Genomic DNA, 14,483 nt, shown 5'->3' on the forward strand with positions numbered 1-14,483 from the left:
GCCCCAAAAGTCCATTCCATTGGGTGTTACAGAAAAATCTGAACGAGCTTTTTGGCCAGACCAATACTTTCTCCGAAGGGCACATGAAGAGTGTCAATGCAACCGTGAGGCATCATCTTCCATCTGCAGTTGATTTAGGGAAGTTTTTCTCAACTGATTACTTTGCCCTAAGTGATGGAACCTGCTTCTCTCTCTCTCTCTCTCTCTTTTTTTTTTTCTTTTTGCAGTCCCAGCGTCTGTCCAGGGAATAACTGCAGACAATGCATACAGTAGTCATTCCTTAATAGTAAGTTGGCAAAAAGCTGTTGGCACGGCAGAAAGATATGACATCCTACTTCTGAGTGAAAATGGGATCCTCCTAAGTAACACATCAGAGGCAGCCACCACGAAGCAGCACAAGTTTGAAGACCTAACACCAGGAAAGAAATACAAGATACAGATCCTGACCGTCAGCGGAGGCCTGTTTAGCAAGGAAGCCCAAACAGAAGGCCGAACAGGTAATTCGCACAGCTTACTGTTTTGTGCAAGATACATCCTTGTCTGCCATTCCTTAAGAACCGCAGACTCAAAGGGATGAAGAAGTATTGGGAGATGAAGTCTATTTCTTGACATAGCAGGAACATTCACGGTGATCTGCCACTTCCACGCCAGCTGGCCTATTCACACAGCCTTCAGCTCGCCACACTCCAAGATTCTTCATCAAAACTGGCTCTGTTCATTTCTTATTGTTGCTGTAATATATTGTCACTAACTTTGTAGCTCAAACAACACAAATATATCATCTTACAGTTCTGTAGATCAAAATCGGAAAATAAGCCTCGTGGCATTAAAATCAAGGTGTCAGGTCACAGAAGGGCTGTGTTTCTATTCTAGAGACTTTATAGGGAGAATCTATTCCTTGCTTTTCAGTTCTAGAGGTCACTCACGTTTCTTCCAGGAGTGACTTTACTCCAACTTCTCTGCTCTTTCGCCTCCTTCTTCCACCTTTTATGGACTGTGGTGATTCCATTGGTCACCACCTGGACAATCCCGAATAATCTTGTCACCTCAAGATCCTTGACTCAATCACACTTGCAAAGTCCGTTTTGCCACAGAAAGTAACATGTTCACAGATTCTGGAGATCAGGACATGGATGTCTTTGGGAGCCATTATTCAGACAGCACCACTAGTCTAATGATTATTAAGTACCTAGGTCTGAAAGGACTTTCCTGGTAGCTCAGAGGGTAGAGAACCTGCCTGGAATGCAGGAGAGCTGGGTTCAATCCCTGGGTTGGGAAGATCCCTGGAGAAAGGGAACGGCTACCCATTCCAGTATTCTTGCCTGGAGAATCCCATGGACAGAGGGCTCTGGTGGGCTATAGTCCGTGGGGTCACAAAGACTCAGACATGACTGAGCAGCTGTATGTGTTCCTAAGTCACTTCAGTCATGTCTGACTCTTTGCGCCCCCTTGGAATGTAGCCTGCCAGGGTCCTCTGTCCATGGGATTCACCAGCCAAGAATACTGGAGTGGGTTGCCACATTCTTCTCCAGGGGATCTTGGCAATCCAGGGATCAAACCCACATCTCTTAAGTCTGCTGCATTGGCAGGCGGGTTCTTTACCACTAGTGCCACCTGGGAAGCCAGGCAACTGAAAACGTGTGAGTGACAACAGAATGGGAGGAGGTGGTTAGAGCGATGAGTGGGATCCTAAGATGATGGCAGTCATAGAAACAATAAGGGTCCAAAGCTAAACTAACTCGGGGGCCAGATGAATAGTAGATACAATGAAGAAATAGTCCTGTGTTAGATAAGATGGTGCTGAGTGGCTGAGTGGAGTGTAAGAGGAGGAACGGAAGAAGATTCTAGAGTTTCTACATGGGGTATCTGGTGGGAGATGATTCTATTAACTGAGATAAGAGAAGCAGGAAGAGAGAGTGTCAAGGAAAAAGACACAGGGCTCAGTTCTGGACTGAGTTTGAGTTATCTGGATGATGTGAGAGAGAGGTGAGCAATAGGTCATTGAAAATAGGGACCCACCTCAGAAAAGTGAGCTGGGATGGAGATTGGGATAAAAATTCTATTAAATTCTCCATGTTTTAGTCTGTTCAGGGTTCTGTACTGAGAATACCATAAACTAAATGGTTTAAACAACACATTCAGTTCAGTTCAGCTCAGTCGCTCAGTCGTGTCCGACTCTTTGTGACCCCATGAATCGCAGCACGCCAGGCCTCCCTGTCCATCACCAGCTCCCAGAGTTTACTCAAACTCATGCCCATCAAGTCGGTGATGCCATCCAGCCATCTCATCCTCTGTCATCCCCTTCTCCTCCTGCCCCCAATCCCTCCCAGCATCAGGGTCTTTTCCAACAAGTCAGCTCTTTGCATGAGGTGACCAAAGTACTGGAGTTTCAGCTTCAGCATCAATCCGTCCAATGAACACCCAGGACTGATCTCCTTTAGGATGGGCTGGTTGGATCTCCTTGCAGTCCAAGGGACTCTCTAGAGTCTTCTCCAACACCACAGTTCAAAAGCATCAATTCTTTGGTGCTCAGCTTTCTTCACAGTCCAACTCTCACATCCATACATGACCACAACAACACATTAAACAGACATTAATGCTCACAGTTCTGGAGGCTGGAAGGTCAAGGTCAAGACTCCAACAGATTTGGTGTCTGGTGAGGGCCCATTTTCTGGCTTTCGGGCAGGACAAGAGCACCCTCTGTGGTCTCTTTCATAAGGCACTGATCCCACTCACAAGGTCTCCACCCTTAAGACCTAATTATCTCCCACTGGCTACACCCTCTAGGCTTCAATGAATGACTTTGGTGCAGGGAAGAAGGAGCACAAACTTGCAGACCGTAGCAATCTATAAAGTGACTGGGATTGGTTGCTGAGCTAATATTATGGTTTATGAAGGGGACAGAGGATGATACCATGGGAAATACCAGCTTTTAAGGATCTGGCATAAGGAGAGGGGAAAAGCAAAACAGCCCGAAAAAGTGTTTGGAGTGGAGAACCCAAGAGAAACTGAGACAGATGTCCTGTTTCTGGTGGCACTTGATCACCTTGCCAGCAGGTAGCATGGAAGGGCAAAAGGGTTGCAAAATCCTCATGTAAATCTTTTATATATATATATAGTTTTGGCTTTTGCTCTTCCTTCTCTTTCCCATTGTTGTTGTTCAGTCATGTCCAACTCTTTGTGACCTCATGGACTGTAGCACAGCAGGCTCCTCTGTCCTCCACTATCTCTTTCCTATATCCCTAATAGAATTTTCTTCCTGCTTGATTTTCCTTACCTTGCCCGCTCACTCCTCCACTCTGCCCTTCCCTTCAGTGGTCACTTTTTAGCTCTCAGATGGCACTTAGAGATAGTTTTTTTTTTTTTTAATCTCTGAACTAGCTCTTAGTATTGGAAAAACATTTAGTTACACAAGTCAGACTAACATTTATTTTATATGCAAAAAAATGTCTTTGAATATAGTATTCCATTAGTGATTTTTTTTCCTGTTCTCTTGAGGTTTTGTTTTTTAACATGAACAGTTCCAGCATCAATAATTCACAATATTCAGATTTATTTGTTTTGGGGTCTCCATGAAGTCAAGTATTTTCAAAAGCAGAAACCACGTGTTTTGAGCTTCTTGTTGGAGTGTGGCCTTGCAGGCGTCAATCTGGGGCTATGTCAGAAATGTGCCAAAACTCAGTCTCAGTCTCTTGCTTCCTGACTTTTCCAGTCCCAGCAGCTGTCACCAATCTGAGGATCACAGAGAACTCCACCCGACACCTGTCCTTTAGCTGGACGCCCTCAGAGGGGGAGCTCAACTCCTACAACATCTTTCTGTACAACCCAGATCGAACTCTTAAGGATCGCGCTCAGGTTGACCCGCAAGTCCAGAGCTTCTCCTTCCAGAACTTGCTACAAGGTCGGATGTACAGAATGGTGATTGTGACTCACAGTGGGGAGCTGTCGAATGAGTCTTTCATATTTGGGAGAACAGGTAAGACCTGGACTCAAACTGTAATGAACAGCAGGGAAATTGTCACGGTGCTCCCTGGCTTTTCCTTCATTTGATTCTAGTTTCCTACTCTACCCAGGGTGTAGCTTTATTTGAAATTTGTGACCTTTATATGACATTTCTGACCCTAAATCAGACATTTGATTTATATGTCAAAATAGTTTCCGCTTTGTTTCCACCATGTGTTTACCTCATAAGAGTTTGGTGGAAAAATGAATCTGGCTCCTCCACTTGCCAGCAAACCACTACAAGAGGGTTATAACACATTGGGTTCAATTCAAACTGTGCCTTTCAGCTTCGTACAAGAAGTAGATGGAGTGGAGAGGAGGTGCAAAGGAGGGCAGCTGCAAATGGGACAAAAAGCAATGACTGCTGTGAATCAGAAACACAGCACTAGATGCAGTGAACACAAGAGTTCCAGGAAAATGCAAAAGAAGCATCTCTGGGTTTCACATAAGAAAGTGAATCTACTCTTCCTCCGTTGTTGTTACAGTTGCTCAATCATGTCCAACTCTTTGTGACTCCATGGACCGCAGCACACCTGGCTTCCCTGTCCTTCACCATCTCCCAGAGCTTGCTCAAACTCATGTCCGTTGAGTTGGTGATGCCATCCAACCATCTCAGCCTCTGTTGCCCCCCTTCTCTTCCTTCCTTCAATCTTTCCCAGCATCGGGGTCTTTTCTAATGACTTGGCTGTTTGCATCAGGTGGCCAAAGTACTGGAGCTTCAGCTTCAGCATCAGTCCTTACAAAGAATATTCAGGATTGATTTCCTTTACAATTGACTGGTTTGATCTCTTTGCAGTCCAAGGGACTCTCAAGTGTCTTCTCCAACACCACAGTTAAAAAGCATCAATTCTTCTACACTCAGTCTTCTTTATGGTCCAGCTTACATCCATACATGACTATTGGAAAAACCATAGCTTTGACTATACTGATCTTTGTCAGCAAAGTAATGTATCTACTTTTTAATATACTGTCTAGGTTTGTCACAGCTTTTCTTCCAAGAAGCAAGCATCTTTTAATTTTATGGATGCAGTCACCATCTGCAGGATTTTGGAGCCCAAGAAAATAGTCTGTCACTGTTTCCATTGTTTCCCCATCTATTTGCAATGAAGTGATGGGACTAGATGCCATGATCTTGGTTTTTTGAATGCTGAGTTTTAAACCAGCTTTTTCACTCTCCTCTTTCACCTTCATTAAGAGGCTCTTTAGTTCCTCTTCATTTTCTGCCATAAGGGTGGTGTCATCTGCATATCTGAGGTTATTGATATTTCTCCCGGCAATCTTGATTCCAACTTGTGCTTCATCCAGCCTGGCACTTCACATGAAGTACTCTGCATATAAGTTAAATAAGCAAGGTGACAATATTCAGCCTTGACATACTCCTTTCCCAATTTGGAACCAGTCCATTGTCCTATGTCTGGTTCTAACTGTTGCTTCTTTACCTGCATATGAGTTTCAAAGGAGGCAGGTAAGGTTATCTGATATTCCCATCTCTTTAAGAATTTTCCATGGTTTGTTATGGTCCACATAGTCAAAGGCTTTAGCGTAATCAGTGAAGCAGAAGTAGATGTTTTTCTGGAATTCTCTTGCTATTTCGATGATCCAGTAGATGTTGGCAATTTGATCTCTGATTCCTCTGCCTTTTCTAAATCCAGTTTGAACATCTAGATGTTCATGGTTCACATATTGTTGAAGCCTAGCTTGGAGAATTTTGAGCATTACTTTGTTGGCATGTGAAATGAGTGCAATTGTGCAATAGTTTGAACATTCTTTGGCATTGCTCTTTTTGGGGATTGGAATGAAAACTGACCTTTTCCAGTCCTGTGGCCACTGATGAGTTTTCCAAATTTGCTGACATAATTGAGTGCAGCACTTTAACATCTTTTAGGATTCGAAATAGCTCAGCTGGAATTTCATCACCTCCACTAGCTTTGTTCATAGTGATGCTTCCTAAGGCCCACTTGACTTTGCACTCCCAAAATGTCTGGCTCTAGGTGAGTGATCACACCGTCGTGGTTATCTGAGTCATTAAGATCTTTTTTGTATAGTTCTGTGTACTCTTGCCACCTCTTTTGAGTCTATTATCTCATTTTTCTATTCAACTCTAATTCTCAATTGATAATCATTTTTGAGTACTCTTGTGTGCCAGGCACTGAGCTCACTTCTGGACTAGGACAGCGGACAAGACTTACATGGTCCCTGATTTCATAGGGGTCTTCCTTACCAAAGAGGGAGAAGGGGCAGGATGGCAGATTTTAAAGGAAGATGATTTTGGAATGCCTTCAATCCTCTGAAGGAAATATGCAGTACATTGTGATGGAGAGTGACTTGGCAAGACTAGACTTAGAGAACACTTTATAGAGAGAAGGCTTCCAGCTGAGACCTCAAAGTGGGAGGAACCATGGGAAGAGCTCATTCTAGGCACGCAACAGGATTTCTCAGTTTGTCTTCTGAGGGAATGAAAAAGAGCAGCAGGAATTTCCTGGTAGTCCAGTGGTTAGCAATCTGCCTGCCTGTGCAGAGGACATAGGTTCGATCCCTGGTCTAGGAAGATTCCACACGCCACGGGGCAACTAAACCCATGCACCACAACTACTGAAGCCCACACACCCTGGAGCCAGTGCTCTGTACAAGAGAAGCCGCCGCCTTGAGAAGCCCAAGCACTGCAGAGAAAGTACACGTGTAGCGACAAAGTCCAGCATAGCCAAAAATAAATAAATAAGTAAAGAACTTTTAAAAAATAGCAGCAGATGAGCCATAAGTAGAATTGCCTAGGTGTTACTGTTTCCAGGGCCATCTGCCTATGCACATGTTCCCTGATCTGCCCATTAATGTTTAAAGTTCCTCCAAAAAGGAACAACAGTCTCCGCTCTCCAAGGAATCATGAAACTTACATACCCATGGGACAGGTACCAGCCTGACTAACTTATACTGTGGTAGAAATGACTGTCGACACTTCATTTCCCAATTGAGGTTCTGTCAGTATAGGTTTTGGGGAAGAAAGAAGTGAGAGCCTAAAGGAGGATGGAGAGGAAGTAAAGTGGCCCCGAGAAGGGTATTACGGGATGGTGGCCACAAGTAAGGTGAGCCAGACTGGAAGAGGCAGGGACCTTTTATGAATGCTTTCAGGGTTTTTGGTAAGCTAAGTTATAAACTATTTGACCTGTCTTAATTAATCATTTCTGAAAATTTCACTTAATATGTTTATCAGAGAACATGTAGCAAGCATATATTAATAGAAGTCATCTCCTGTTGTGCTTTTTTAAATTTTATTTAAATTTGTGCCAGGTCCCTAGACCACATGGTCTTAAACTCAGGGGACCTGAAATAGAAGCAAGCTCTGACTCTACAATAGGTGCTGCTCATCCATACACCCAGCATAGCTCATGTGTTCATCTGTGGGGCCAGATGCTTTTGTTTCCATCTGTTTTGTTTTCAGTAAAGGTCTTCCCTCTGTTTAAGTCCCAGCCACTGTGAGTAACCTCAAGGGATCCAATCAAAACATGACAGACAGCCTCTGGTTCAGCTGGAATCCAGCCTCTGGGGACTTCGACTTTTATGAACTGATTCTCTATAACCCCAATGGCACAAAGAAGGAAAACTGGAAAGACAAGGATCTGACAGAGTGGCGTTTCCATGGCCTGGTTCCCGGAAGGAAGTACACGCTATGTGTGGTAACTCACAGTGGAGATCTCAGCAACAGGGCCACGGGGGAGAGCAGAACAGGTAAGAAACCCAGTTACCAGTGGCCAAGCGCTGGCGGGAAGTAGCTTCCGCAGGCACGTTTTAATTGTGATCTTATTAATAAGAACTAAAATCAGCGATGTGCCATGTGCTCACCCCTGAACTTGGGAAGGGTCTGTGGTAGAGTGGATGAAGGAGATAGACTTTGGGTAAAAAACAGCTGGGTGGCTGCGTTAGCTCTGCCACTTACCTGTGTGAAACTGGGCAGGTCACTGAGCACCTCTAAGCCTCAGCTTCCTTATCCGTAAAATAGGGATGGTCATATATATCATCACTAAATTACTGAGTAGTGGGTTGTGGTTTTTTTTTGGCTGTGCTTGGCCTTTGTTGCTGCACTTGGGCTTTCTCTGGTTGTGGGATGAAGCCTTCTCAGCTTCTCATTGCGGGGGCTTCTTTTGTTGCAGAGCACTGACTCTAGGGCCCACCGGCTTCAGGGTTTCGTTGCTTCTCAGCGTGTGGAATCTTTGCCGACCAGGGGTTGAACCTGTGTCCCCCTGATTGGCAGGTGGATTCTTAATAACCAGGGAAGTCCCGCAGAGCTTTCTAAATATTTCTTGGCACACACGGATAACACTGATATCTGTGTGCCACCCCAGAGTCAATGAACAAGGCTCTCTCAATTGGATGCAATTGTTAACTCCAGCCTTCACTTTCACTTTCACACTTATAACCCATTCAGGGCACACTCATGCTCCATAGTACCCTGGTTAAACAAAAAACAAAACTCTGATTGTAAAAATTAAACAAAATGTACATAAAACATTTGAAGACAATTTTTTACACATAGTAAAAACCATAAATGGAAGCTCTTATTATTATGGTATCATATTACCTCTTCCTAAAAAGTACATTAAAAGTATGTCTCATGTCACTCAGCTATCTTATTTGTGTATGGTGCAGAAATAATTGCATGCTTTTTTCACTTTCTCGTACATATAGCCCCGAGTCCTCCCAGTCTTATGTCATTTGCTGATGTTACAAACACATCATTGGCCATCACCTGGAAAGGGCCACCAGACTGGACAGACTATGATGACTTTGAGCTGCAGTGGTTCCCCAGAGATGCCATCACAGTCTTCAACCCCTACAGCAACAGAAAATCGGAAGGACGCATTGTACATGGTCTTCGTCCAGGGAGATCTTACCAATTCAGTGTCAGGACCGTCAGTGGTGATTCCTGGAAAACCTACAGCAAACCAATTTTTGGATCTGTGAGGACAAGTATGACATGTTTTGCTACTTTTGGTTCTCAGATGAAATGGGGAGGAAGTATGTGTTGCAACATCTTATTGGATTGGGGCTTGGTTTAAATCCACCTTTTTACCTGGAATTGGTTAGATCTGAATTCAGACAGAAGTTCTACGTAGATTTATTCATTTATTCAGCTTTAACAAGAAGAAATCATCTCTGCCTTCATGGAGCTTACAACTCAGTGGGAGGTCCTATCATTAAAAAGATATTTTGGGTGTGATGAAGTATTTGGCACTAGAGAAACACATGGCAAAGACATCTGACCCAATACAAGGGAATTTCCTAGAAGGAGAAGCTTCCAAATCAAAACTCAAGGAAAGAGTAAGACATGCAGGTGGAGATGAGGAAAGAAGTAAAGAATATTCCAGGTAGAGAGAATAAAAGAGTCTAAAACCAGGCAGGAGACAGAAATAGAAAGGAGTTCTGTTGACCAGAGGATAAAAGGTGAGGATTAGGAAAATCAGGTCATGAAATGTCTTGTGAACCATGGTAATGACTTTGAACCTCAATCCTTTGGAGCCACTGAAGGCTTTTTGGCCTAGGTATAATAGATTTGCATTTTATAAAAGTCACCGTGGGGGTGGTACAGAGAATGGATTGAAAAGGGCAAACTACAAGCGGAGGGACTGGTTAGAACATAATGCTGTAAATTCTAAGGATGAAAATACCTCAGTGATAAAATATGTATCAGTTTCTTCCCCAAGGCATTTTGAGATAAGTACCACAAATCTCAAAGAAACAGAAGTTTTTGGTATAGGAACCTCAATCCAAATATTTATTGCTCAATAATACCCAGTAAATGTAGATTTGGAGATCAGGCCAGATAGTTATTGGTTATTGATAAAATACAAAGCTGAAAATTAGAAATTTAAGCCAGTAGCTGTTTTGTTAATTCAACAAACATTAATGCTACAAGAGTTTTAACTTGTGTTTTATATTTTATCCGAAGAATAGTTTGGAATCAGATAACCGCGTGTCGAGAGAAACATGTGAAAAAGAACTAAGACTTTTCATTTTTAGCAAACCAGGAGGAGTTTTCAGTGGCTTACTGTAGGCTGCAGAATTGAATCCCAGGTGTTCAGTCTAAGAACTCAGTTGAGGCTGGGCTGGTCAGATCATATCTGGAGAGTTATATTCGGTCCTAGATGCTAGAATGTAAGAAAGTCATTTACCAAATGGGGCTTGCTCAAGAGGAGAGCAGCCAGCACCAAGAGGGACTTGATAATGAGTTTTTGGGGGAATGGTGGAGTGAACTTTGAGGATTGCATTAGTTAGGATCAGGTTTGGCTGTGGGTAACAGAAAACCCAAGATAACAGAGGATTAAACAAAACAAATGTTGAGAATTCTCATGTAAAATCTCTCCAGTGCCCCACTTCTTGTAAAGACGTTCTAGCTTTTTGTTATAAACACTGTGCATGGCTCCACCAGCCATGCCTCCTAGCCCCACCCTTCATGCCCGGGTTCATGGTTGTCTCTGCCTAAAATGCCTCTTTCCCAGTATCTTGGTGAAGTGTCATCTATACCAGAAAGGCTTTGCTAAGTCCTGCCTAGCACTAACGCCACAACAGGAAGTTGTCTCTTATTCCATAGAGCATCCTCTTCCCCATCTCGTTTCTACCTCGTATCATGTTTAGGACTCAGCTCACTTTCCAAGAGGTTACAGCTAATATCTTACTCATTTCTATACTGTTCACAGACCCTAGAAGGGCACTTTGTATGCAGTAGATACTCATTTCTTAGTGAATTGGAGACCTGACCTGAGTCTTGGTAGCAAGCAGGATTTAGAGGTAAAAAGCAGAGAGAAGGAGCTGAAGGAAAAGATTGAATTGAAGCAAATTTCCAAATACTTCCATACTTCGTGTAAATTATCAGGATGATAGATTAGGCAGGATGTTTTAAAAGACTTTCTCCAAAGCTGAAAGAGGAGATTTCTTTAGATCTCAGCTGTGACTTGGTTTGAAGGGAGTTCAAAATTGTTTGCCTCAAAGGCTGATTCTTCCTCTATTCTGAAAAATTCTTGATTTGATCGTTTTTTCCCTAAATTATCCTCATCTGACCTGCTGTGACTCAGCTTACATTTGTAGACCTTGATCGTTGTTGTTCAGTCACTAAGTTGTGTCCAACTCTTTGTGATCCCATGAACTACAGCACGCTAAGCTCCTCTGTCCTTCATTATCTCTCGCAGAGTTTGCTCAGACTCACATCCATAGAGTTGGTGTTGCTGTTCAACCATTTTATCCTCTGCTGCTCCCTTCTCTTGCCCTCAACATTTCCCAGCATCAGGGTCTTTTCCAATGAGTCAGCTCTTTGCATCAGGTGGCCAAAGTATTGGAGCTTCAGCATCAGTGAATATTCAGGGTTGATTTCCTTTAGGATTGACTGGTTTGATCTCTCAGCCAGGGGACTCTCAAGAGTCTTCTCCAGCACCGCAATTCAAAAGCATCAATAGATAGGCCCTGATATGAAACAGGACTTCACTCAGTGGCACACCAATGCTGTGTATTTATTGAGGACAAGAACTTCTATAACAAATTAGGGGTCAGGGGAAGGTAGGCTGTGCTCCAAATCAGAGCAATGGGTGTGGCTCTGGGAGTGCCAAATAGGTCTACACATAGTTCCCAGAAGATCTTATGTAATGGGGTAGCCTTTGTTAATAACAGTTTGGTTATTAACCTGCACAGTCAAATGACTGGTTTTCTTTCAGACTCAATCTTTCTTTATGGGTGTGTCACTCACAAGAACAAATAAAGTCAGCTGCCATTCAAGTCCCCACTGAGTCAGGCACTGTGTCAGGCAGAAGAAAGTGAATGATCGTAAGCACAGGGCCATGAAACAGGGGCATGGAAGAGTCTGGTGTATGCGGGGAACCACAGGTGTTTCAGTGCCCGGAGTATGGCACGTGAGTGGGGAAGGGCAGGCAAAAATGGAAGAGAGGGACAGAAGCCAGACCCAGAAGGTAACAAGGCAGCAATGCCATTTCTTACTGTCCTTGTTGTAAGAACTAACATTTGGACCTCCCTGGTGGTCCAGTGGTTGGGAGTCCACCTGCCCACGCAGGGCACATGGGTTTGATCCCTGACCTGGGAAGACCCCACACAACGTGGAGCAGCTAAGCCTGCGCAGCATGACTACTGAACCAGTGCAAGAGAAGCCACTGCAATGAGAAGCCTGTGCATCGCAACTAGGAAGTAGCCCTCACTTCTTCTACTAGAGGAAGCCTGTGTGCTGCAAAGAAAACCCAGTGCAGCCCAAAGTAAAGCAAATTAAAAAAAAAAAAAGAACTAAAATGCATTGAGCAATTACCGTGCAAGCCCCTGTTCTAGGTGGCTGTGCATGTTTCAACACACTGAGTCCTTCCAATAAGCACATGAAGTGTTTGTTGTTTAGTTGCTAAGCCACTCTTTTGTGACGCTATGGCCTGTAGCCCACCGGGTTCCTCCATCCATGGGATTTCCCAAGTAAGAATATTGGAGTGGTGGCCATTTCCTTCTCCAGGGGAGCTTCCCGACTCAGGTGTTGAACGCGCATCTCCTACATTGGCAAGTAGGTTCCTTACCCCTGAGCCACGAGGGAAGCTCAGCCACATGAAGCAGATAATTCTTAGCTTTCCCACCTTACAGATGGGCCACAGATATGTTAAATCACTTGCCCAGGACTGCATAGCTGATAAACAGAATTTGGATTCAGGCAGATCGAGCTGCACTATTAACCTCTAGGCTACTCTGCCCCACCTTCTGTCTGACTCTTGCCTCCTATCTGACACTTGGTTTCAGTGTCCCTGTTTACATTTGTGTTTGCAATCACACTGGCACCTGGGGGTTTTTTCCTAAAGGGACAGCATTTTAACTTGCAGTGTTTCTCAAAGTGAGGCCTCGTAGGCAGAAATTGCCTTGGAGACCTATGAAAAGCAGTTCACATGAAGATCGAGAATTATTTATTTAGATCTCTGAGCTAGCTGGAGTCAAAGGAACTAAAAATGTGTCTCCCAGAGTTGTGAAGTGTCTCTTCCTCTCTTTTATTTAGAGCCAGACAAGATACAGAACCTGCATTGCCGGCCTCAGAACTCCACAGCCATTGCCTGTTCTTGGATCCCTCCTGATTCTGACTTTGACGGGTACAGCATTGAGTGCCGGAAGATGGACACTCAAGAAGTTGAGTTCTCCAGAAAGCTGGAGAAAGAAAAATCTCTGCTTAACATCATGATGTTGGTGCCTCATAAGAGGTACCTGGTGTCCATCAAGGTGCAGTCGGCCGGCATGACCAGTGAGGTAGTTGAAGACAGCACCATCACCATGATAGACCGTAAGTGTCCCTGGAGGTATGTGCCTCTCTCTCTGCTCCCATCACCCTTGTTCACGTGTGTATGGCTCATTTCCACATTAGCGAGCCCTGTTGGCACTTGAAGAGGACTAAAAGGCTCTGAGAAGTATAAACATTTCTCTGTGTAAAGCATCCTGGCAGCAAACAAGTTAAATGATCTTAAAGAACCTGAATGAATTAGTGTTTAAATACATCTCTTTGCCTGATGTAGAAAGAGCCATAATAGAGCTTTTAAGCAATTTGATGCTAAAACTTCAGGAAATCCTGCTGAGGAGCTGCCTCTTTATGTTTAATGTGCTACCGGCAAGTCGCTTCCTCTGCCGACTTCCCTTCCGAAGAGGAGGAGGTTTTCTTGATTCCAAGCATTAGACACACACACACACACACACACACTCTCACACTCACACACACACACTTGCAGCCTGATGTAGGTGAGTGAAGACCTTCATCTCACTAATATTTTATATTCAAAAGCATAATTGTGACCCTTCTTGGTTCGTTTCCCATCCTTCTTCCAGGCCCCCCTCCTCCACCTCCACATATTCGTGTGAATAAAAAGGATGTGCTAATTAGCAAATCTTCCATCAACTTTACTTTCAACTGCAGCTGGTTCAGCGACACCAATGGAGCTGTGAAATACTTCACAGTGGTGGTGAGAGAGGCTGATGGTAAGTGATCATGAATTAACTCCAAGACACAGGATTACTTTCTCGAAAGTCAACTGTGGGGGCTCCTTCTGTGACAAGTCTTTAAAAAAAGAAAACTTAATTTTTTTTTTTGAAAACTTAATTTTTATATCATTTCGCTGTATCTCTGCTGGCTGCTGGGGGATGTAACAAGAAAAAGAAAACCTACTGGAAGCCTATTATTTGTAGGATTTAATTATTAAATGGGTAATAATAGCAACTATGTCAATAATCACAATAACCATCATTTACTTATTGCTATTTCAGGCACTGTTGGAAATGCATTGCGTTTGCTGACTCATTCAATCTTTACTACTCACTCAGCCCCATTCAGCTCCATTGTTCCGCCATTAAGCAGCAACATGCTTTGTCTGTCTTCCCCACTTCTTGTCTCAAACACCTCTACCAATCAAATACTCCCAAACCCCTCACCAATTCACAAAAATGCTCAAACGCTTGAAAGAGGGAAAAAATGATCATGA

General features: G+C 43.7%; 1 protein-coding gene across 3 annotated transcripts in view; it reads left to right on the forward strand.

The window, feature by feature from the left end:
* PTPRB (protein tyrosine phosphatase receptor type B) overlaps positions 1-14,483 on the forward strand; it is a 119,019-nt gene that overhangs the window by 71,733 nt on the left and 32,803 nt on the right. For all 3 annotated transcript variants that reach the window (XM_020893842.2, XM_070454595.1, XM_020893839.2), the window contains 6 exons: positions 228-497; positions 3,713-3,976; positions 7,462-7,725; positions 8,683-8,964; positions 13,019-13,297; positions 13,834-13,983. In XM_020893842.2, the coding sequence (XP_020749501.2) occupies positions 228-497; positions 3,713-3,976; positions 7,462-7,725; positions 8,683-8,964; positions 13,019-13,297; positions 13,834-13,983 (1,509 nt within the window). The remainder of the gene's footprint in view (positions 1-227; positions 498-3,712; positions 3,977-7,461; positions 7,726-8,682; positions 8,965-13,018; positions 13,298-13,833; positions 13,984-14,483) is intronic.

The sequence above is a fragment of the Odocoileus virginianus genome, chromosome 24 (genome assembly GCF_023699985.2).
Source record: "Odocoileus virginianus isolate 20LAN1187 ecotype Illinois chromosome 24, Ovbor_1.2, whole genome shotgun sequence".
NCBI lineage: Eukaryota > Metazoa > Chordata > Mammalia > Artiodactyla > Cervidae > Odocoileus > Odocoileus virginianus.